Source organism: Neocloeon triangulifer, unplaced genomic scaffold (genome assembly GCF_031216515.1).
Source record: "Neocloeon triangulifer isolate White Clay Creek 2 clone unplaced genomic scaffold, ASM3121651v1 ptg000012l, whole genome shotgun sequence".
NCBI classification, from domain to species: domain Eukaryota; kingdom Metazoa; phylum Arthropoda; class Insecta; order Ephemeroptera; family Baetidae; genus Neocloeon; species Neocloeon triangulifer.
The window spans coordinates 15,528,548-15,555,196 of NW_026775554.1; the positions used below are offsets into that span (position 1 = coordinate 15,528,548).

Here is a 26,649-nt window from a genome sequence, read left to right on the forward strand (position 1 = left end):
TGTTGTGTCAGCATTCACTGTTGCCGTCAGATCCAAGTGAAAAATGACTGAAGTTGCGCAGAGCTGCTGAAAATTCTACGCGAGTGTATCAGACGCTCGCTCGTCTCGGACTTTTCTCTCCGCAGAGAATTACTCAAGGAAGCAGAGGTGTCGGATGGTAGTTCAAAAATTTGACAGCTCCACTTTTCTCTTTTCCTCTCTCGCTCTCTATCTTTCTTTATGAAATTTTTCACGGGGCTGACGGTTACAAATTAGGCAGCAGCAATCTTTGTTGGGACCATATCCGCCGGGGGCAAACGCAAAAACAATTCGGAGGCGGTGGTGGACGTGCCGCGTGAATGGAGGCCCCGGATTATCCGTCATCAGTATTCCGAGGGGGCCTCGCAGCCGCGCGCTAAAGCAGACTTAGCATGCACCACCACGAGCCAGCCGCTGGCCCACCACCCTAATTGACGCGCCCTGCCTGCCCGCCGCCGCCGCCGCCGCCGAGTTACCTCAACACGTCGAATTACGCCAAATTGAATCATGCTGCCAATTAATCTGCCCAGCAAGCCCAACCGACCAGCATTGCCCAACTTGCGACCCAACTGTTAACTACCTGTGAGCGCTTCTTCCTGTCTGCTCTTGATTAAAGACACCCTAGTAACCAGAGAAGAATTCTAATTTCATGCAACTTCAATTTGAAATCGGAAAAAATTGTAGTGTGCATGAAATTAAACTGTTGAAAATGACTTACGAATAATGTTTCCAGTAATTTGTTTAAATAATTGAAATCCAAAAGTCATTAATTAATACAAAAAAATAACATGAAATACCTCCTGTAAACAAAATGAAATTCACAGTAAGTCACAATGGTTATTTCTTTAAAAATAAATAAAATTTAAATATGTATGACAAAAATCTCTTTGTTTCCTATAATCATAGCTTTTGTTCTTGGAATGGTGATTTCTGATTTGTTCAAAAAATTTGAGGATAGGATATACTGACAGCTAAAATTGGATTTCGCCTTCATAAAGAATTAAAAGTTTACTTTTTTTATGAAATACATTGATTCTTATTTAACGCGAGCTACTTACATACACAGCCAACTTTTTTGTGTCATTTTTAAACTAATAATGCCATTAAATTTTAATGGCAAAATATATCAAAAGCATATTTTCTTACTTTTAAAAGTTTTAAATCTAAATCTTCCATTATTTACTAATTATAGAGGGAATTTTCTGAGCGCGCTTTATTAATAAATAAATAAAAATATTAACGCTCATGCCAGATTACTTTCATCTTTATTGGGTCAAATTTCAACTGCAAGGAAAAGTATTCGCGAAGATCTAGAAAATAAGTTTTGTCTAGAAAATAATTAAATAAATAATTTGTCTAAACAAAAAAGTTTAAATGTGTTGTTTTTTTTATCTGAAGATTTTTATGACTTTTATTTGTAACGGGGCAGGCGTGTAGTATTATAAATTTAACACACCGCTGAGTCTATACCTGCTAGAGACAAAACAAAAATCTCATTCCTGCGTGCGGCGGAGGCGTGTTTTCCCATTTCACACTAAAAATAGTGGCGCGTTCCCAGCGGACCAGTAGCTTTTTGTTTTCTTTGCCCTCAGTAGCAGCTCGTTTTCGCTGCTCCTCTCGGTTTTCAATCCAGCCCCTGCTTGATAATCCACCCTTTACTGCTCAGACTTCTGTTACGAGGGTCGGCGAGGTTTAACCCGGCAATTATCGCTCTAATTAACTGGCTAGCTCGCCGGCCAGGGCAATTATTTTGGCAAATCTCGAAACTGTGCGCAGCAGAAGCAGGAGGAAACTTTCGCCAATAATCAATATTATACTTTTGTTATCTCTAATGGTAAAGTTTTATTTAAATAAATAGTAAATTTTAAAGCGAAAGTTGCAAAATACAACGAAATAAATCAGAATTAAGAAGAAAGGAAAATTCTTTTAGCAAAACTGTCCTGCTAGATAAGAGACTCTATTCAAGGTGTAAATTCTTCTCTCACCGGCCCGGAACAGGTCACCACAAAGAAGAACAACAACAATGGACCTTTTCTCAGAAGACGCGAATTTCTCTCTCTTCATCCAGCATAAACACACTTCAGGAAAATTTACTCCATTCTCATTGGTTTCATTATATGTGCGCGCCCGTTTTCTTTTTCTTCTTTTGATTATGAAGAAGAGGGAAGAATATACGCGTGATGTAAAAAAGGAAAAATTTATAGTTGCACACCCGTGCAGATAAAAGAGACCAAGCAGGTGGGCCAAAAATAATGGGCCGCGCCTCCTTTCTTTGTCGACCACATTCAAATTTTGAGTCAAAAAGTTAAAAACGTTGCCTCTCGCCTCCTTTTTCAGCCAGCAAACTCGCAATTACTTGGAGCGAGCACCACGCTCTTTTAATCAGAAAGACGAACCAAGGGAGGAAGGAAAATCATCCCCTGCTTTTCGGGATTCGGTTACTCTCTCCAGTTTTCAGGATGCTTGTTTCCCTTCGCACGAGAATCCAGCGCAAATTAAAACGGGGCCAAGGGTTGCTGCGCTCCATGAAAAAAAATCAAAGAGTTGCTGCAAAAATCCAGCCAGAATTTTGAAGATGGTGCAAGGTGGAAGAGAAGCTTTGAAGCTTTTAATTTCAATACGAACAAAATTACAAAGATATGTTTTTTATTTTATTAAATACTGGATTTCAATTTAATTAGGTGATCTGTTTTTATGGCTATAAATTCTGAAAGCAAATATTTATTACTTCTTCTTTGCCAAAGTTAAAAAAAGTAAATTTTAAAAGTAAAAAGGGGTACTGCTGACACTTTTATTAGCAAAACAAACTTAACTTTTATAGTAAAGGGCGTTTGAACCGACTTATACGCTGCTGGAATATGAAGCATCATAAAGACATAAAGAGAAGGATATCTCATTTCGCACGCACGGCGATAAAAGGAAGAAAAATTTCTGAATGGGAACCCGCGTCCCAAGGGCGCTGTTTGATATTTCCACACTCCGGCGAGGTCCATTCTGTGTGCCAAGACCTTATTCTCAGACCGTTTTCCCAAACATCAAGACGCTTTTTGCTTTTCCGACGAGAGGAAAATAAGACTTGGAGCAGAAGACGTCCGAGGGAAAATAGTGTGGAAGGGTGCCAGGAAGGCGTGTTTGCATTTCGCGGAAATGTATCGGGCCTTTTATCAGTGTTTTTCCAGCATGCAAATTCTCGTCTCGCGAATACAAAAGGAGCACCAAGAAGAAGAAGAAAAAATGCACGGCCGTTTTATGGCCCCGCAAGCCGCTTCAATTGACTTGTAAAATGTGATTATAATGCGGGCGGCTCTTTTTAGGCGCGCACAATGTGCAACAGCCAACAGACTTGGTTAAGAGAAGGGGATGAAAAAGATTTTCGCTCCATTGAATTTGATCTGGAAAAGACGTCGGGCCCCATTTTGGGAATTTAGAGCTTATATTAATTGGCATTTAAATTTTACTTAAAAGGGAAAAGACATTGCTCGGAACATAGATTGTGAAGTAAAAATACACCATATGATTTAATTTTGTAAAACTGTAATGAAATAATTCATGAAAGTGACAAAATAAATATTCATATATAATTTATAAAATGTATTTTTCAAATAATAAAAATATTTTGAGCAATTCAGCCATTTCAATAATTGTTTTTAATGCTTATCAAGCTCTCAAGAGATAATAATTGTTAAAACAATATCAGTAAACAGTAACAATTAATTAATTGCAATAAATAAATTCGTAATTAACTAACCAGCAGTAAATGAATAAATCTATTAAGAATCCTGAAATTGTATTTCGGATAAACTGGAAAGGCACTACTTCATTTTTTATTTTTACTTTGTTATATTTTGCACCTGTCAGTTGCAATTTTTTCCCAATTGATGGCAAACCCGAGCATAATTATTCAAACGTATAGTTCAAACAGAGGTTGCAAAAATACGGGAGAGAGGGAAGCCTCTGTGTTGGCACCGCGCAATAAATAATTCAAAGGTCATGCGTATCGGAAAGGCTGGAGTGGGGCTCGCGGGGGGTGGATTTGGCAGACGATTTGCGGCATTACTCACGTTTGCAGGCCTTGCGGTGCGTGATGGACTTGGTGGCGTCGCGGTAGTAGCCCTCGCGGCAGTAGTGGCAGTGGCGTCCGGCGGTGAAGTGCCGGCATTTGAGGCACACGCCGCCCGACTCGCGGCCCGACAGTTTGTACAGCTCCATGTTGAAGCGGCAGCCGCGGGCGTGATTGTTGCAGTTGCACGCTGAAACACAATCAACGGTCCCGTTAATTAATCATGCGCGTCTCGCTCATCTCATCATCATCAGCACAGCGCAGCGTCCCCCGACACACAACCCCTTTTATATTCACAACCGCCGCTGCTGGCTATGCCAGAGCCAGAGAGGCCCCGCCGTAATTACGCGTCCTGTGATTAAAACGCTGTGGCGATGCTGCTTTTTGTTTTCCAGTTCATTCTCTGCGCCTTCATAAACGTTTAATTGTGCCAATTTGAAGCTCTCTCGAAGCGAAATTTCTTACGGAAAACGCTAAAAGTTTGAAGAGGCGTCTAATTACTTTTGAAAGTTTCTTCAGAATTATAAAGGATCTGAACTAATTACAAATTTTCACACGGATTTTCGTAATTTGTGGTTTCTTTGTTAAAGTTTTAATTTTAAAAGGCGCATCATAGGAAGCTTATGAAGTTATTATTTTTTAATCAAATAATTAATCATGATTGAATATAAAACGGATTAATTTATTCCAAGTGGTTACATTTCCTATAATGTAATTCTTATGGTCAACTTTTAAGATGATCAGAACTGTGATGAATAAGCACAATGAAACAAATGAACAAAAAATACCCCTTATTTCCTACATAGGCAGCCGTGTGAACTCTGGAGACTTGCAAGTTGCCTACCTTTTTAAATTAAGATAATGGTGAAGTAAGATTGAAGGTAGATTCTGGAATAAAAATGAAATACTAGCAATCATTAGCAAAATGGTTTCGTTCGTGTGTCTTAACAAATTTATTTAATGAATTATACGAGTTTTGAAAATTTAATTAAAATAATAAGTGTGTAACAATGGATAATATTTACCTTTAGAAAATTTAAAATCACTAGATACTTTCCTTGCCCTAACCCTATCTGTTTCACGATAATAGAACAAAATATAATAAAACTATAAAGATTTAAAACAAAATGTAATATTTATTGTTATGGAAGAATATTTTTAATCATTTTTTACTATTTTAATTGATAATTTTTTAAATATGGTACTAATTAATGTTTTTTATTTTCCTGGAGAAAACATATGAAAATTTTTACATTAAACTTGAAGTTCACAATGGTCCCATTTTTTGGTTTTTGTTTTGTGTGATTTTGATTATAAATATAACGTTTTTAAGTTGCTCTCACCGTCAATGTTATTTTCATTGAGAATAATCTACATCACTAAAGTTTTTCAAAATTTTCAAATGAATGACGGCGCATATATAAAATTGTAATAAATAAGATGTTAACATATAATAGTCGTGGATTAATTAAATTATCAATGAATGTCTCACTATTTGTTGTTTTTTAGTTTTTACATTTTCATATTACAAATAAAATATTGAGGTTTAGTTAATTTATTGTGGTTTTAAAAATTGCAAGTTACGCAGACAAACAAATTTAATTCAAACAAATTCTGAATCAAAATTTTAAAAGTCCCGTCATTATCAGTATTATCACGCCTCTTTGCCGCCATAACAAGTTGACGTAAGTCAAGTCAGAGAGCAAGCAGTGTTTTGGTTCTGCCGCTCGTCAAAATCAATCTCCGAATAGCTCTCGAGAGAGACGGAATTGTCTGCGAGCCGATCGGCGAGACGAGGAGCAGAACTGCTGCTGTATAATTAATGGGCCGCCGTGCACTTGTTGGCTTAATTTCACATCACACGCAGGCAGAGAAAGATAATTATTCAAGGAGTATAGTAGTGATCCAATTAGCATGTGACGCAGCACTTTCCTCTCCTGGAATTTCTCTCTGATCTTTTGTTTCGATCTCATGCTGATAGTGCAATTTTCATTACACACGTGTGCACTTGCCGCCGCCGCCGCTTCGAAAACTAATAAGCACGGCGTGCCGGCAATTTCCTCAAAATTAATGCCGCCGACCGCACGCATTTCGCGTTGAATATTATCGCAGGGAGCGGCGCATTCCGAGGGAGGAAGCGTTCGCGGCGCCAAGCTTGGCAAAACGCTTGATCCGCAATTTCGAAAACACCTCTGATTTAGTTTCTAATAACAGGGAGACTACAGTACACCGCCATTTATGAGAAGAAACTTTACACATGTACTGAAGTTCAGTTTCCATGCAGTCTGTAATTACTTAAGTAATTATACAGATAGGGGTGTGAAGTACTTCAATAAATTGCTTCGTTTTCTCACATGCTGAAAGCATTTTGCTTCAAACGTATTTCTCGGTTTGGGGAAGAGGAGTTTTATAGTTTTACCAACTGGGGGTGAAAATGGTACAAATTTCTCCCTCTGTAAATTTGTTTTCAACATGATATATGATTTATTCGAAATATAATAATAATTTTCGTGGAAAAAATTAATTCTTACAAATTAGTTTCAAAAGGAGAATCTTTCATTGGGTTCAAAATAAGGGCAATAATTAATATCTAATATTTATTTTTTGAAAAGAAAAAGTTTTCAGATATGTAATATTTTGTTTCAAATTGCTACAGAATATGATTAAATTCAAATAGCTGGTCATAATAATTAATTGTGTTTTAAAAAAATGCAATTTGTATGACTCTCAGGCACTTGACTGTTTCAAATAAAACTAATTCAAAGCGTCTGCTGCGACTGCGAAAAAGAAATTCTTTGTAGAATTAGCATAAAATATGAATTAGTTATACATAAGATATTCTGCAATAATAATAAAACTTTACCAGACTTGTTTTTCTTGCAATAAATTCTGCTTGCAATTACTTTAAAATCCTTCCTTCAAGCAGGATACAATTTGTTGTAATATTCATTACTCTGGGAAAGGCGCGGGTTATGAATTTTCATATCCACTTCCACCTCACTAATTATACAAGATAAAATTTCTCGTCCTTATTTTTAATATTCAAGCTTCAAGTGTATTTATAAAGCATCAGAAGAGCCTCGAGAGACTGGAATATAATTCAATAAATAAGGTAAAAATAAACAACCGATGGCAATATGTGGAAGATGAAAACCGATAGATCTAATCAAGATGTTGGTCTACGTTGTGTATGATTAAGTTTATATCCAACATGCGTGGAAGTCGCATTGATTTATTTGCTTTCTTAATGAGTATCCATGTTCCGAGTCGAAAATCTCGGCAGCTTCTTTCGTCGCCCGGAGACATTTGCCGAACGAGAGTAGCAAAGGGCCTCTCTCGCCTGCCTCTCGAGATGAAAGCAAACACCAGACACGCACTCGCGTTATTTGCGCAAACATCAATTAACCAAATCGTAAATGAATGAAAGTGAGTGGCGCGCTTGTAAATAAATACGCAAATTAGTATGAGGCGTTCAGAGACTTTTCAGGAAGGAGACAGAATTTAAAGTGAATGGAAATTTCCCGCGGCCGCGAACATATAAACTTCTCCTTTTTCGCGACTTGAGAGGAGCCGCTGGAGGCGCGAACAACAAAAATACATATACAAATTTGCATCTCATCCTCAAGCTGTTGGGAACAAACTTTGCTATTATAGTTATTGGCTCAAATTGCGCGCGTTCGTTTATGCCTCTGAACAAGTTTTATTGCTGCCGGCGTTTTTTCTCAGAAAATTGAAATAACTCATGATTAAAAAGAAACTGCAGTGTTTTTGTTTATTTGAGCAGCTGCAGTTGATATTGAATTGTATAAATGAATGTAGTCTTGGGAAAAGCATTCCTTGAATTTCCATTCAAAATTTACAATACTATTCCTATTTCAATACCTCCAGCATTTAATTTTCAAATTGATATGCTGTATTTGTGCAATTCAAAAATTTCAAAATAATTATTGATTTCATTGTCTTCCCGACAAAGAGAGATCATCTATAAATTTACTAAATAATAATTTTTTTAATATCCTGTAAAAAATAAAAAAAAGTATGAACATAAAACATAAGGCACTTTTTGTCAAAGAGACGATATAACATTAAAATTATTTTCCTTTGTTAAATAATAAAAATAACAATAAATTTGTACATAAATATTTACAGTTTTTGATCCATTTATTACTGGTAAATACTCTTTCTTATTTAATAATTTTAGCTACTATTATTATGATCAGTAAAGTTCATATTTTCAATTATAATAATACAAATATGCGTGCATTGCCACACATTTGGATCAAAAATTCTGTAGAAGTTTCTACTTATGAATATCGCACTTGTCTAAATTTTGAATTTCACAATGAAATGCTAGAAAAATGGTTTACTGCTGCGTCAGGACGTTAGGGTTGTGCACGTCGGGTTAAATCTCTGCACTTGGCCCAGCGGCGGAGTAATGGAGTTTCACAACTAACTTTGGCAACCAAACGACTCGTCGGGAAATTTAGGAGGCCCGGAAATCTCCGCTTTGCAGCAGCGAGCCGACGAGGATTCGCAAAATTAATGTCGGCCCAGATTTAATCGCTCTGCTGTTATTTGTGCCCAACTCTCTCTGTATAAATTTACCTCCTCTTTCGGCGTCGTTTCTTCTCAACTTATACCACCAGCAGCATATACAGCAGAGGAAAGACGAATTTGATCTGCGCCGGGGGCGGTTTGGGAGCGGGGGCGGCACAGAGATGAGACTAATGTGCCGCCCCCGGCTGCGCTTCCAAGATACATGGCTATGACATTAGCAGGGCCCCCTCGGGCCCCTGGTGCCCCCCACCCCTGACGAGCACAAAGAAAAGCCAGGCAAGCCGCCGCCGCCGCCGCTTTTCCGCCGATTTGCTGCCGCTGCAAATAATGAACTTTTGCCCCTCGTAACTTTTGCCTTTTTATTTTCTGCTGCTGTGGTTCTTGCTCCTCCGCACACACACGGTCCGATGTACATATACAAGCAGCAACTCTTCCCAACTTCAAAGGGGAATCAATTGCCACCGAATCTTTTGTTTGAGAGAGAATTTTTTTGACAGGGGACAAATTCAGGTTTTGATCTTTGATGGATTGCTCTGTTTGTCTGTCGGCTTATGCCGTTTTATTTTCGCTTTCGCAGCTCCTCTGTTTTCAATGTTGCGTCACTCCCCTCCGTTTTGGAATCAGCTGCATTCGCGCGCTGAACATTGCGGGTGTAAATTGCTTTTTTATTACAGTTTTTTTCTATAGGGGAGTAAAAATGGCAAAAATTATAAAGCAACATTATTTTTTTTTTGTTCTCTGCGGTTAATTATTTCATAACAAAGTAGCATAGCATAAAATTTTCTATATGTTTAACTCTTATTGTGTCTCGTACTTTAGCCAATAACAAAAAAAGTTAGATTAAGGTTTATTTTTCACAATAAAATGGTTCAAAATAAAAATTATTAAATGCATTGTAATATAAATTTTACAATCTAGTTATCTCAATATTCTGTTTTGTGCAGCTTTTTGTGAATGGCCGATTTGTAACAATTTATGCTGACATCGATTTATTTAATACTGTGTGTAGTTTCTGAGGTGGTAAGAAAAATCGCATTAAATCAACAACATTATTGCGGACAGTAAATCTGATCCGAGACTTAAATTTCATGCTCCCACTCAATAAAAGTCCCACACAAGTGGCCCAAACCAAGTTGTCCTCGGCGCGAAGCGAAAATTCCGAGACAGCACGTTTACATTTATATACAATTAAAATGTGCAGGTGACATTGCTCTTCAGAAATTTGTATTATAACGTTATCTTTTTTAATAAGCGCGAGGCGTGTCGCAAATTAGTTCGGCGGCGGCGGCAATTCGTCCAGGTAAAATAACGCTGCCGTACACTCGCAGTCAGATTAAATTATATTAGAGGGGCATATTTGCATGAGAAAACAGCGCCTCCGCTTTATTAGGCGCAGATTTCGCGCTCCGATATGCAAAAGTGCGAGCAAGAGAGAGATACAAAGTGATTTGGCAATCTCCCTCTCGCACTGCGGCTGCCACTTTAATTAAACCGGCCCCCTTATTATTGTTGTTATTACCAAAGTCCACGCCGCGTCAAGTGCGAAAGAGCAAGAGCGGGCTGTCAAGAAATACGAAGTTGGGGCGTCAAATTTAATTTCGCATTTTAATTAAGCCGATGATAATCTCGACTTTAGTTTTATTAATTGGTGTCTACAGGGCCGAGATAAAAAGTTTCCCATTTTGGAAAACTGGTTCCAGGCCCTCCACCTAAACAAATTGTATAAAATAACAGTCAAAATTGTATTTGAGTGGGAGACTTAATTATTATGATTCTTGTAAATTATTATTAATAATTTTAATTAGATTATTTTTTAATTTTGACAAATTGGTTTCTATTTTAAAACATACCAATTTTTTTTACATTTTTTTTATTCAAATTTATTTGTGTTACTCAAGTGAGTTGCATGGCTAAGGCATGGCTAAGGCATGGCGTGGCCATGGCATGGCTATGTCGTGGCCATGGCATGGCTATGGCGTGGCCATGGCATGGCTATGGCGTGGCCATGGCATGGCTATGTCGTGGCCATGGCATGGCTATGGCGTGGCCATGGCATGGCTATGTCGTGGCCATGGCATGGCTATGACTCGCCCGACGCGCGCGACTCGCGCAACGAAATTTTCAAATTTTTGACGCCAGATTTGACAGAAGTTTCGTTCAAAAGTTGTTGGAAACAATTTTATTCAATGCAACAATGCAAATAAAAGCATTAAAAGCACAAAGAAGTGCAATAATTGAAAACTTGCTGCAATTTTAATCTTTTGAAAAATGAATAAAAAACAAATTTCACTAAATAACTTTGGATGGCTATGAATGTAAAATAATTTTCAATGCTCGCAATACTTGCCCAGCTCGCACAGCTCGCGCAACTCGCGAGATTTGTATCAGTATCTCAACGTGGATATTTGGAATACATTTTGCTTTAATTTGATTTTTTGTAACACACTTCATAATTATTTTATAAATTTTATTAATCAAATGAACAAAATTTAAATAACTGCACTAAAAGCCTTGGGATTCGTCATTAAAATATACCGCAAAGAAAAATTCAACCAAATTTGTAGCATAAACATTTTCTTAAAGAACAAATATAAGATTTCGGAACAACGCAGATTACAAAAAAAACTTTTGCCACATTTTTGCGAGATCGCACACGGAAAAACCTGCTTTGCAAGCAAATTTAACTTTCCCCATGAATTCGCAAGCAGCGGCAGGTGCAATAAAAGTAAATCACAAAACAAGTTTCGCGTCGGCCACTCTTGATAACTTTTCTTTCTTGCTGCTCGCTGAGCACCGAGTGACTCTGGGCCGCCGCAAACTAAATGCAATAACAATATTTGCACGGCGGCGACTGCGAAAAGCTGCTGCGGTGGCGAGAGTGTCTTCCGAAAATAATGTATACGTGTATAAAAGTTTGTGCGTCTCGGTCAGCTCCACGCTTTTTCTCATCCTTGAGCAGTTTGATCTGACAATCAGAGAGAATTGCTGCTGCTTGAATAATAATTTTTTGTTTGAATCGCCTCGCGCACCTCTCTCGAGAGAGAGCCGGCCGGCTCCAAAGAGTTCTTCGGTGTTCCGCTCCTCTCTCTCGTTTTTCTTGTTCTTTTTCTCGGGCAGCGGCACAATAGCCGAAATAAACGGCGCACTCATTGTTATAATACCCGCCACATATTATATATTGTATAAAAAACCGAATATATATACGAACGGGCAAGCGGGCGACGCCATATATCAAGATCAGAAATCTACATTCCTTGTCGAAAGAGCGAGAGACTAGATAGCTTGCCGCTGCACCTACCCACATCATGCACACGCACGAGAACACCTCACGGTGCTGAATGAGTTTCATCTATTGCCGACTAAGCCCGGGGGCAAATGGCAAAATACATCATAGATTATAATTAGCAAAACATTTGATTATATATACAAATACTTTTTATACTCATTACTGTTTTTTATTCACAAGTTGAAATTTTCTTAAAATAATTATTTTTATAATTTTTATTAATTTTATGAATTCAGAATCGTATGAAAATTTGTTTATTCTCTATTAATTTTATTTATAATATGCTAGTCAATGGAGAATACAAAATTATCTATTTTTTTTATTAAAACTCGAGTGCCAGCCATATTCTTCGATATTTGTGAGAACAAATTAAGAATGAGTTGAGAGAGTCATTGAGACCTTACAAGGCAATTTTATATTACAATCACTATCAATTTTTTACACTATAAACAACGGCAGAAATCAAATCAAACATTTTCGGTTTTACTGAAATGAGCTTCAATTGATGATGTCATATGACAATTTACATGCGTTGGAAATATTCAAAACCAATTGAAATGACTGAGAAAACTTTAAAATATTGTTTGTTAAGATTGTACTTTTCAGAAAAATCAAATATTTAATAATTAAAAAAAAAATTAAATTGAAAATTTTCATTGATTAATTTTTACTTCACAAACTTAAACAGCCAATGATTGAGAGAAATTTCCCACTCCATCTTGTCAATCCGAAATAAATCACACTTTCTTAGCTCGACATGATTAAATTTGATTGGGTCAATCGTCGTTTTATCACCATTCAGAGCTGCTCCTCTCTACTCCCATACATCCGATGAGATGGTCCTCCAGATTTGTCTTCAACACGCATCGAATAATAAATTACACCCAAAGAAAGTTCCATTAAATTGTGTTGCTCTTGCACTGTTCAGATCCATGTACGGCTCGTGTCGAGTCTTGAGAGATATGATATTTATTTAATATCCTCTCCACCTAGCTCGACACGGCTCTCTCACACACAACAAAAAAAGGGCCTAGACACCTCAGTTAGTTAGAATTCCGCTCGCTTACTTGCTGGTGGATCAGAAAAATGATGATTTAATTCGAGAAACGTTCTTCTCGCCAAGCTGCTCGTTAGAGATACAAAGTGGAGCTGTCAAGATTAAATAACTCAGTTTTCACTTTATAATTAGGAGCGATTTAAATGAAAAATGGTGCCGGGCAGAAACAAAAAGAACCCCACTATAATCTGCTCCAAAGTTTTCCTGATATCCGCAGGCTTTTGCAACCAAGCGGCTAATTAAGCCTTAACAAGATTAAACAAAGCAGAGTTATGCATAAGAAAAATTTGCGCATCGTAGAATCGTGCAAGACTATTATCAGCCCACTCTTGAAAAGATCGCGAATCTTCCGTATTTTATAAAAAACCGACAGTTTAAGAAGTTGGATGAGTGAGCCGAGCAGAATGGAAGTTGGCAGAAATTGCGAGTCTCGGGGGAAATAAGTGAAATTGCGATGCAGGTTGGTGGTATTATTGTTATTACCGCATCGTGATGGATCGCCCTGGAAGTGCGTGGATCTTTATCCAAATTGCGTCTGCCTAGTTTTGGAGGAGGATATAAAAAAAGCTTGAGGCGTCGTAAAATAATCGAGGGAACACCACCAAGTATATTCGATATGCAACTTTTGTGGAATTAAATACGGCTAAATTACTGGCAAAAGAAAATAATCATTTCAAACTCTCCACCGAAAAAGTATTTTTCTTCTTTTATAGAATTAATATTTAAGTTATTAAATTAATTAATATTGGTAGTACCAATATGCCATAAAAACAATCATAAAATCATAATTTTTTAAATTAAAATGATAGTAATGATCAAGAGAGAAATTATATAATTTGTTTGCAATTTTAGAAATCTATTGTTATTAAAAATAAAATAAGACTGTAATTGAAAATAAAATAAATTAAACCAATTTTATATTAACATTATTGCTTAACTTGAATATTAAGTTGTATTTATTTATTTGAAAAAATTGAAAATAAATTAAACATAGTTAAAATAATATTATTATTAATGAAATTTAAATTTGACAATATTAATAAAAAATCTGTTATAATCGTTTTGGCACAATTTCATTGTTGGTTTCCCCCAAGAGTGGAGCAAGAAATGAGGAGCAGATCAAGAGTATCAGCCTGTAGGTGTAAAAACGGCTTGGCCGGATTGCTTTTTTACACCTCTCTCGGCATCTCTCAAAAATTGGCGTGTCCGGCATTTCCTCATCGCCAATTGACCGCACCGACCGCAAAACAGTTCATCCGAAGCTCAACCCCTACACGCATTTGCCCGCTGACCACTTTTATGTTGTTTTCTCAGCCTCCTTTTCTCTGCGCCAAAAGCCACAAAAACTTATTTCCACTTTCGTCTTGAAAGACTTCTTATACTTTACACAGATCTTGCAGGCAACGAATTGGATATATTAGCATAGCGCTCGTTGTGTGTGTTAAATTAGCTGCTTCATTTGCATAAAAAGAAAGAATCAAAACTGGTTGCGCGCATTTTGATATTTGAGCTCGATTGTGCGCTGGAAAGCGTTCAACTGCGAGAGTATCGTTCTCGGAACTCCACCTCAAAGTATAATTAATTTGAATTTGAGACTTATATAATTATATGCTAGTTTCATATGTTACAGAGGCTAAACCATTAGTTGAGCTTGTAGGCAGCTCTTTATTGTTTAGATTTTTCACAATTAACTTGTCAATTTCACTGCGTTTAGAAAAATGAGGCCACACCAAACACCTAATAATTAAAAATTTTTTCGCTGTTATTATTAATAATTAGGTATTTACTCACTCAGTATTAAAAACAAAAAAATTGAGATGCAAAAAATGCAATAAATTCAGTTTCATTAACTGGAGAAATAATTTTTATGCATGGGAACAGAAAAATAGTCAATAGTTTTGAAGTCTTTTAACATCATCAAGGTAAAACTTTAAATTATTGTGTATAAATTTATGTTAAAAATGTGTTCTCACTCAGTTTTAAGTTCTTCAGCTTAATTGACGTGCATTAAAGTGAGTGCCGCATCAAGAGCTTCTTCGTAACACGTACATGCGATATTTTAAAGTTGCTCTCTGAAAGGCCCTGATAATGAACGCGCAAAAAGCCTTTCCTTCTCTTCAGCACTCGCCACACATAAACATTGCACCGGCGGCTTTTAAGTCTCACTCTTCTCGCAGCCGCTTTACTAATCTCAAAATCTCTCTCTTTTGTGAAATATGGTTTGACGCAAATTTCTGGCAACGCCTATTTGAATCTGCCTGCCAGTAAATACACAAAATTTTCACGCTTCATAATCAAAAGGAGCGGAGGTAAAACGGTTGCCGCCCGCGGAAGAAAAGAACAAGACTCCGTTCATACAAAATGCAAATGTTTGCAAAAGATTTTATTTATCTACAAAATTTAAATTTTTCCATAAGAATGAGCAAAAAATATGAAATCAAAAATTTCTCCTAAGTCAATAAAGAACAGCGAATACAGACATTATTTTTCTGCCCAAAATTGATAGTCGTGCGAAATCAGTGGAAGACCAGCAGGAGCGCGCAGAAACAAACAAACCGCGCTTAATTATTTTGATTGACTCATTATGCTAAACGGCGGTGCCAATTTGTCTGCCGGAGAGGAGGACGGTCAGGTCAATAATTAATGATTATGAGCTTGTGAGCCGTAAAGCGGCCCAACCCCGCCGCGTGAAAAAGGTACCTGGCGAGAAAACATCTTTTCTGCTCGTTAGCCGCGTCGTTTATTGGATTTCAAAAAGAGCGAGCCCAGGCCGTGTTAAACATTGTGTGAGCTCGCAGGTAGACCCTGGGCGCACACACGGGTGGTGGGACGAGGAGGAGGAGGAGGAATGTTCGCCAGGTACTCGTCAGGTACGTCACCTCGAACCCCGCAGTAGCTGAAGAGATATCCAGGGCAGTGAAAAAAGGTGGTTTTATGAGAACTTCAAATTTTTTTATCCGTTTTATATCTCAAAATTTACCATTTTTCATTATTTATTCTAAAACAAATATTGCTACCATTAGAAACAAAAAACCCTCACTTTCTTCAAACTTGAATATGATTTTTTTTGGTATAATTATGAAAATGTTATTAATAAATAAATATCATTAAAACATAAATAGTTAATTGATTTGCCCACAAAAAATTATTTCGTAAAATTTTTATTGATATGTGGAAACAGATAGAATTATCTTATTCAAATTTTAACTCAAACTATTATTTACTTGATCCTAAAATTAAATTGAAATATTTAGTTTGAAAATATAAACAAAATTTTAATTGAAGATTTTATTTCTCAATGCAACTCTTTTGTGGAATTATTGAAGGAATTGATTCTTTTTATTTCTCACAGTATGCAATCGTCTGGCTTCCAAAAGGAAAATATTTTATCTCCTGACGCTGCCCTGATGATCGGAGGCGGATTCCTCGCACACCTGAACCTTCGAGCCGGTCTATCGCTGCTTCATTGTCGTCGCGGCAACAAAGCAGTGACCTCCCGTTGATCGGATAATCAGGTGCGGGGGGCGCATCAAAAGTCTGTTTCGCCTCTTTTGAAGAGAAAGTGTGAAAACACCGCGCGGCGAACTAAAAGCTCTTGGGATTTATTCTTGCGCGGCGGAGGAGAGAGATCTTTATCCACTGTGTGTCTCTCTTCAATGGTCGATTTACGCTTTTTAAAAGCAGACCTTTCGGTGTGTGTGGCCGTGATTTGTGCAGGTGCAAAATTGCACGTCGGTGGATTTCGTGGGAATTTGGCCCTGGTGAATACGGCAGCTTTTGTCGTTGTTCCCGTTAGATTTCTTTTCCATTCTTACTCAAACGCTAATAAATTTTGATCTTAAACGGCTGAACCAATTATTCATCCGCCCAAGAGAGATTTCTTTGAGATGCATATTATTATTTTACACTATATGTGAGATGAGATTTACGACCGCTACAATATTTATGACGCGAACCAACGGATACGCAGTGTCAGGTCGGTTTTGAGAGCAGTTAAAAAAATCAGAGGCGTTTCGGTGTCTAATTTTATTATTTCATATCAAGATTATGAGATTATTCAATAACATGTATGGGTGTTAATGCAGTTTACTACGACCTCAAATGGAATTTCATTTTTTGGAGTATCTTTTTTTAAAGGCCTTATAAAGAGCGAACTATATACAGATGAAGTAATCTTGAATAAATTTTGTATTATTTTTTTATTTTATAAATTCAATTCAAAGAATAATTTCATTAAGGAAGTCTTAGTTAGTATTATCTAGGTATTTTTTTTATAAATGTGGAAATAAAATTATTAAGAAAATTAAAATTAAAATGAATTGAAAAATATAATTTGAAGAAAAGAGGAAAAAATACAGAAATTTATTGAGCAGGGGAGTTCATGAAAAAGTTACCAAATTTTCCTGTTACTCTCTTTTCTCTTTTAAGCTGAATGGTTTTCACAAAGCAAACAAACGGCTTCTTCCAAGTATATTTGCAGACGCAGTTTTTCCTGCAAAAGCCACACGAGATAATCTGCATAGCGGAATTTGGAAATAGGTGGCGAAAGGCTGTTGGATCGAGTGAGTGTGTTTCCTCTCGCAAAAGTGGCAGCAATTGTGCCGGTGCTCGCTGCAATAATATTTGCTTTGGAGCGGCCAAAAATAACAGAGGTGTTTCGCCCGCCTTGTTTAGCCCTCGCAGGTAGTAGCTCTTTATGTGTATCTCTGGCGGCGTTTATTTGCCCAGTGTATCAACTGCTCTCTGCGTGTGCAAAACACAAAGGGTGGGTGAGTCAACCTTCCAGCAGCCGCCTCGCGACGAACAAAAAAAACTTTTTGTGTATACGCAAATTGCTAACTCTGCGCGAACAACTCGCAGCAGAGCCGTTCTGTCAAAAACACGCGGCGGCCTCCGCGGGCGAAAACATGCCATGCAGATTTGGGTTTCGGATTATGAATTTATGGGATTAGGCACGCTTCGGATGACTTGGATGGATCAGTTTCAGTTAAGATTTTGAAGCTACGAAAAAAGAGGCTCCCGAGGTATTTAAATGAAAAGGGAGAGAGTTCTTGAAGGCACAGCATTAATGAAAGAGTGGAGCCAATTAAAGGTTTTAATTTAAGGTATCAAATAAATAATGTGACTTTAATTTCTATTATTTTTGTTATTTATTTTTTTCCACATTGTTTATATTCAATTGTTGAAAAAATTAATTTAATTAAAGGAATTGTTGGTCAAAACGGCACCACCACTTAGCTAAAACGTCCAAGATCAAACAGACAACAGACCCCATCCGCTTCAGTGAGTCTTGGTTGACAAAGTTTTTTTTATCAACTTAAATTATCAAAACCGATCGTTTATCTGATTAATCATAGCAAAATCTATCGCGTTTTTATCCATTCAGAGACAATATGAAAAGACATAAGATATTTAAATAATTGAAAAAGATTGACAGCCGATCGATGAAGCTGCAGAATTGCACATTCATTAATGTGTATATTGCGGTTTCAATTAAATAAATATATTGATTTTATGTTTTTTATAATTTCAATACTTAACCAGTAAAAAAATAAATAACTGTTTAAAGTATTTATAAAAATCTTATATAAAATAATTTAAAAAAATAAAAATTAAAATAATTAACCAATATTAAATTAAAATTTAAAATGATAAAAAATATAACAATAAATTATGTATTTAAAAATATAATAACAATTTATTTGTGTTGCACAAACCTTTAAATGTCAGTATCCATATTTAATTTATTTCATTAAACCATATTCATTTCTCAAATAATAATCATCTCCTTAAAACACTTTGCCTACAACCCAAATAGCTCTTACATCATTATGATTCTATAAAATATAAAAACAAACTTCAAAATATAACCCTGTTTAATCTCTTGATCGTAATATTTAGTGTTTGTTCGCAATTAGATTAAAAATATGCCAGCACTGATGTTATTCTTGCTAAAATAGTGCAATTTCAAATGCGTGGCCCGCAAGCCATGAATGGGAAAACAAAGCGGCTGAGCTGGACCTGCTCTCCATTTCATTTATTCGCTGCTAAACTGGTCTCCTCATTCGGCCTCGGGCGATCGAATCTTGCAACAAGCTGCGGAATAAATACCTATCACGAATAATAAGCTGCTCTCTCTTGCGATTTGTGTTTTTCATCCGACCGCCTCCTCTTTACTGCCCGCGAATGTGAATAAAAATCACGGGGCGATAATAATTTTGTATCATTCGCCTCTCAAGAGCAGCCTCTCGTTTAAAGACTATGCGTGCGAGGTGTTTTGCGCCCTTTTTTGCGCTCTGCACAAACACCTTGCGAGCACCTGCGCGATCGCCTCTTCGATATATTCCAGTCGGAGAGAAAGAAAGAGCCAGAGAGAAGTTCTCTTGCGGTATGTACATATTAAGCCTACACATGAAATATGTAGGTACATTCCGCACAAGTAATGTGCACACATACATCGCTGGATAAATAAATGGCCCTGTGTGTGTTTCCACCTGTTTTATGGCGGCGGACCTGCCCGTGTGCAGAGGAATTTCGTATGGTTTTTGCCACAGAGAGCTCTTGTGAACCATTTTATAGGCCCTTGTGTTGTTTGCAAAAAGGAAGGTCAACAATTTTTATGATTCGGTTAGAATTTTATTTTAATTGACTGACCAGGAAGGTGAATCATATGAAAAAACAAAAAAAAAAGTGTTGTGAGATTATGACTATCAACAAGTGAGCAAAAATTAAAGCTAAAATTAGCATGAGATTTAAGAATTAATTAATTTAGGATATACTCCTTATATTCACCCACATTTATATAAATCGTACAATTGATTTTATGGTTTGAATAATTTCAAAAAATGACAAAATGAAAGAAAAAATATTTAGATAAATTGCTTTTCTCTCCGCGGGAGCCATGCCATAATTATATTATTATGCTATTATGCAAGCTGTTCTTTTTAAAAATTATATTACATTAAATGTATAAAATAGCAGATTTTTATTTAAAAAATATTAAAATAATACTATTGGATAAAAAATTTCATCTATTGAAAGCTGTAAAATTTTAATTTAGATTTTTAGCCATATTGGAGAGTTTTCTTTCTTGTGAATTGTTGCGAAGCTTTAAAGGTACTTTCATCATAAGTTTGTCCCCAATCGGCAAATGGTGAATAATTTAACCAAAAACGAACATTTGAGAGGGCATTTATACTTTTATTCCAACGCAACTCTCGCGATGAAAATGAATGAAAGTACACAACATTTTTTTATGAATCATAAAAGTAACACCTCCTGGCGACACATAAACTCGCGGCCTTTGTGTTGTTTAAAATTCAATTCACATACACATGCACAAGGCGAGAAAAGTTTATTGAAATGTTAGCACCTGCACAAGCCCCTGCGCTTTTCAAACGAAAAACTTCATATGTATAAAGATCCAGTCAATAACTCGAGATGATAACGAAAGGTTAATCGATCCGGCGAAACAGATGGCATAAATTTACTCCTTCTTTTGTGTGTGCAGAGACACTTTGACAATCGAACGACAGTTGCAAAAGATATACACAATATTTCAAACGAGAGACTTTCGCTATATCTCTCGAGATGCATGAAGAGAATTAAATTACGGCGTTACTCATTGGCGGCGCAGATTGTTATCAGCTGCTCGAAATTCAACCTTATGGCCACTGACAGCCGCGCGTGTTGATTTGTATGCAAAATAAGGCGATTCGATTCGACTTCAATTATATTCGCGGCAGATTGAAATAAATCGATTAACTTGTCAGCACGACGATCGACGTGGTTTATTTATTGCGCCGTCGATCAATTCTGCAGCCCAGATGATGTTTCAATTTCTCAAAAATGCAGGCTTCCATCAGCCCTCTTATTTCTGATTTGAATATTCTTTTCCATTATTTTTTTTGCTCATCTCCGCCGAATTTCAATAGAGATGCGGTGCGTGCGAGTGACATTTTTTTTCGTTACGCATAAAAGGAGGCCTGATTTTTAAAAATTTTACTTGGAAATGTGTTGGCGGCATCTGCAAAGAAAAGGTCGAAAGAGTAGCGGTTTCCAATAACTTATTATTCAAAAGGGCTGTCGCGTTAGATCAGGCCGAAGAAAAGCTGTCGCGAAGAATCTAAAAAAAAGACTCCCTAACTTGTTTGCCGGTTCTCTTTTATTGTTTTAATTAAAAAACCACTGCTGCCGAATTGAAATATTCACGGAGAGAAATCTGGCGTTTTGGAAACTTATTGCAAAAGGAGAAGTTTGGCCGGCTGTGTATAAATTACCGTGGAGTAGCAGGAGATTTCTTTGATCCTTGGGACTTGAATCAAGCGAAAACCGATGCAAACTTGGTTCGATAAATTTCAGATGATGAATCACCTTAATTCTGATTCTACTTTTTTGAACGTGAAATTTAGGCTAACTATATATAATATGAAACAGAAACTTCAATCAATTGCAATCAAATAACGAGAATAAGGCATTAATTAAATCATCAGTTCATTAAATTTTAATTTAAATTAGAACCAAGAGAAACATTGAATTTATCAACAACTCAAGTTGTGGAACATATGAAGTTTATTGATAATTTGTTGCATGATTAATTATTAAATCTAAATGTATACATTGAAAATTTATTTGAGCTAAATTACAACTAAAATTTTAGATTAATGGTTATATAAATAATAAATTAAATGAATAATCAAAATATAATATAATAAAAAATATCTTTTTTTAAGTTTAAGCTATAATATTAATAACAAAATAATTCATAATATTCTTAATATAACTATAAATGAAACAAAAATATTGAAATTTAATTTTTTCTTCTAGTTCCTGAACTTATTTTAAGATTATTTTCGTGGGAAAGCATAAAATTAAGTATTTCATTTTTTATGATTCAGAAAAAAATAAAAACAAATTAATTTTAAATCAAGGGTTTGGCCAGTTATCCACCTTCTTTCCCCAAAGGCCCGGTTTGCGTATCAAATTTATGGAGTGTGTCCAATTTTCCCCTGAAGATTATCAGTTTGCTCAACAAGGGTTTTGATGTTCCGTGTTAATATTATTTCCGAGAGCATCAGAGCGCAAGATCTCCACCGGCCGATAACGAGCGAATGATGCTCTGGAGCTGTTGTGGGAGTGAAAAAGACCCTTTTTATTTATTCCTGGCTGCTCGGCGCCTGAAATCCACACCCGACCTGATATTAAGATTTTTCTCCGAAATAAATATCTCCACACGAAAACGGAATCCCTCCTAGGGAAATCGTGGCCCAAACGGAATGTAAGCGCCGTAAGTTAAAGTTGCAGGAGAAAATTTTCAAAACTTGTTACCGCGCGGCGCTTTGCATGTTTGCCGCGAAATGTGTCAATTTGGAGCGCAAATTGTTTAACAACCGGCGTCAAGTCATGCGAATATATTGAATTTAAACACTTTACAATGTGGGAAATTCGCGTGAAATTTAATATAAAACGTAATACTTTTCAATTGGAAATGAATGTCTATGGTTTTATTATTACACAAACGTGATTAAATTCTCAAGCAGGGAAATACTTTATGTACCTGTGACGACTCACTCTGGAAACAATAAATTAAACCGCTCGCAATGGATAAATTGCTCGCATAATTAAATTGAAGCTGCAGTGCCGAGCGCGGCGAAACTTGCGCAGCGCATTTGTTTTTGGAGCAGCTCTAAATGATAAATTAGTTTTGAATGAGCCTCGAATTCCAGCCACGTCCTCCCTTTTACCAGCGCGCGGCACGTTTTATAATAAATTTGAATTATACATTTGATAACGTGTATGTGAAATGCAGCGCAATTTGTAACTTTCATCATGTTCCAGCCGACCGGAGCGGGCGGAGAGACGCACAAGTTGATGTGGGCGAGGGGAACTTTTATAATGCAACATCAAACACACATTTATTGTGGTTTCAAAACACGTGAATAAGAGTCTGCGCCGCGGTCGGATATGCACGCGGTTATTAAATTTGATATATATGAACGTCGATATATGAGATGCTTTACTAATTTTGACTCTGAGCCACTTTGTATTGTATGTAGTGTTCGATCTTAAGAAATATTTGAATAAGACTCTGAAAATTTTATCGCATTTCTTTAATTTATTCTTAAATAAAATGCCCTCAACAAACTATTTCAAAAGTAAAAAATCGAGCCTAACAATTATGCTTGTTAAGTAATCTGAAAAATAAAATAATTTAGCAAAGTTCATGTTATGTTCCTATGTTGATCATGTCATTTTCAGACTTCAGATGTTTTATTTCACAGAGTCCACAAATCCTAATATCTTAGTTTCAATTACTGAAAGTAGAATCTCTTGATTAATGTATCTTTCTTATCATTTCTTATATAGTAATAAAATTAACACAATACTAACAATTAACAATACGACAATAATGTTTCCTGTTCATGTCCATTGCTGTGATATAATCGTGGCAATGAGACAATAAATCTATATGTATATAAAATTAAAATAATTAAAAACAATGTAAATTTAGCGACATTCTGATTAATAAAATGTCACCGCTATATCATTTTAATAAAATAGCTTAAATTAAAATTTAGCAAAAACATTAAAATAATCATCTAAATTAAGTATTAAAATAAATAAAAATTTAATGATATTACAACTTATATGTAACTTCCAGTATTAACAATGAATATAAAACATCTTGTTGTTTAATTTTTTTAATCATTTTCGTGCTAAATAATATTAAATTGACACTTTCAAATTTCGGCAAACGAAATAAAATCAAACATTGTGTCTTTCAGTCTTAACATTAATATTCTCCAAGTGAGCATCATCATCAAACGATGGTGCGACTAATAACGCAATGGCTTTGTCTGACATCATCGCGTGAAAATCCTCTAAACCTTTGACTCGGCGAGATATTATAATAAGCTGTAAATTGGCCGAAGGCCTGAGAAAATCCTGTCGGTTTATCAAAAAAATAGCTTCTGCTGCTGTTCCCTCTTCGAAAGCACCTGAATCGGAAGAAAATAATAAAACACCATTAAGAAGAGATTACTGTGAGTTTTGCTCAGCCTGATGACATCGTTTTCAGACGCACATTAAAAATATAAATTTCGTGCATTGTGTGCTTGAGAGCGAAATGAGACGAGCAGGGAGAGAATATACCACTTGTCAAATTGCCTGGTCTGCGCCAACAAAGGCGGCCAAATCCGTCTGAATGAGACTTTTTTTCTTTTTAATTCTTTAAACGAAGCTGATTGCGAGCGGCACTTCAGTTGTAAAATAACAAGTGCCGCGTTTAAACTGCTGTCCTCGCCAAGCGGACCTAAATTCTCAGGGTAGTGGAACAAAATTGCACTTGAGTTGAAAAATACAAAGTAAAAGAAAAAACGATTTTCTCTTAGTTCGTATCGATCAGTTTTTCCTCCACAAAAGCTTCTTATTTTACTAACAATGATATCTTTTAGATGTACATTTTCTGCGATAATTTTTTGTAAAATTTTGTGATTGTGAAAGACCTTTCTAGTTAATATTGGTAGATTAAAAACTGAAAAAATCATAATTTAACATAATATATTATTATTTTTATCTTATAATGATTAAACAATAAAAAATAGAAGCTCATATGAAAGATTCTAGCGAATATTAAATCAGATTTTATTGAATATCCATCAAAAATACAAGTTCAATAATTTTAAATTAGGCTAATTAAGCTATTACTGTTCAACTTTCAAGAAATTAATTGCTTATTATTAGATTCCGTTGTATAAAGTGACATGAATTGAACTAAATCCCACTTACACAGCGAATAATTATGGGCATGTTGCAGCTTCTCGTGTATTTCAGACCCGTAAATGGCCACAACGAGAGTTCAGATTCCGCAGCCCGATATCGCGTCTCAATTAAGTCGACAATCACGAGCGGTGTCAAAAGTCTCTTTTCCACACGGCAATGAATAGCACGGCCCATAAATGGATAATAAAAAGGTACGCGCTGTCCACACTCGATGATTTATGTCCGGCGATGTCTTTTTTAACTTTCGTGGCCGCTGCAGCTTTTTATTGCGAGCCAAATTCACGCGCGTCTCCAATTAGTCTTGCGGAGCCGAGGTTTATATAATGTTATCTCCGCTGGATTACAATTCCGCCTACTTGCCACTGCAGCCTTCTTTTGCCACCGCCAGTTTCTGAGTTAATGGTCCCGCCGTGTTTAGGCGTAGGTGTTATTATTTATAACAATAAAATCGGCCCGGATCGTGCGATTTTTATACTCTCGAGGCCCCGCCAAAAATAGAGCTTGAACAAACTGCACGGGAATTTCGGTGAAAAATAAGCAAATGACTAACCTCTCTTTTTCCAAGTAAAATTTTTACAACACTTTTAAGCCCTCTTAAAATGGTGAAAATAAATATTTGTCTCTTTCCATCAATTTTATTTAACATTTCAAGAGAGATGAATCAAACAAGCCAAAACTGTTTCGTGTGGTTTGAAACGCTCTATATTTATTCGAAATCAACTTGTATATAAAAGTTCCGTTCAACTGCGATGTGTTTTGTCCTCACTCGTGCAGCTTATTTTCGCTTCGATCTCTCGGTGGTGCGGCCAAATATGGATCTCAGGAGGCGGCTCGTGTTCCTATGCCACAGAATTTTTCACCAAGACTTCGAAGAGAACACGCAAAAATCGTTGGCTCTCTGGCTAGCCGCGCCGACACTAAAAACGTAAAAAGTCGCGGACAAGGTGGTATTTGGTTACACGCGACTCGACCGCAAAGTACACGCGCAGAATAACATGCGCCTGGACAAATTAATGAAATTGTGCAAACAGCACTTTTCCATTAAGAAGTATTTACAGGCGGATGCAGAATATACTCTACGTAAAATCAATCTATTAAATAAAAGTAATGTAAATGTTGAGATTTTGTTGTTGCTATTTTTAAAATTCATTTTATAATAAGACTTCATTAGTTCAAAATAAAATTATGTACATGGAAAAGTATATTTCTCCTTTTTCCGTGACTGTTCTATAGACTGATTTAAGATTTTTAGGTTTCTTGAATAAAATGATAAAAGGCGCATGATGTCACAATTTTCCATCAATACTTGATTTTGACAAAGAAAGCGAAATTTCAAACTTTTCTTCTTTTAATTTTTGCAAAGAAAAATTAAAAATTAATTTATTCTTTAAAATAATTATATTTGAAAGGATTAAGTTAACAAAATAATGTTTCCAAAATTGAATTAATGCAATAAAATTTGCTAATTTTAGGTGATTAGATCTTTAAATGGAATTCACAGATATCAATAATAAGCCGAAGTGTTGTGTATTTTATTAAACTCTGAATAAGAAAGCTACTCGTGATAAAGCAATTTGAAAATAGGACTGGAGCATTTTGCCAACATCACATACAAGTCCGCTTTTTGGGTCTCACAAAAGATTACACGAGTGCGGGCAGCAAAATAAATTTCCACTCAAGGGCGCGGCGTTAAAAATCGGTGTAATTCCAGCAAGGCTGTGCAAAAAGCGCTCTCATTGTCAGCGCGGTGCTCAATTTCTCTTGACAGAGACAAAAATGCGCGGCGGAATATCTGCGTGGCAAAAACGGGCGACGATTCAGGGGGACAAATTGGCCAAGTCGGATCGGGTCGGGGCGCATTAATTACGCTCGGCGAGGCCAATTAGACGA

The 26,649-nt window shown here is 36.3% G+C and overlaps 1 protein-coding gene across 1 annotated transcript in view; it reads right to left on the reverse strand.

Annotated features, from left to right (window-relative positions):
* LOC132197348 (netrin-3) overlaps positions 1 to 26,649 on the reverse strand; it is a 57,796-nt gene that overhangs the window by 15,105 nt on the left and 16,042 nt on the right. The window contains exon 4 of the mRNA XM_059620594.1: positions 4,080 to 4,268. Within this exon, the coding sequence (XP_059476577.1) occupies positions 4,080 to 4,268 (189 nt within the window). The remainder of the gene's footprint in view (positions 1 to 4,079; positions 4,269 to 26,649) is intronic.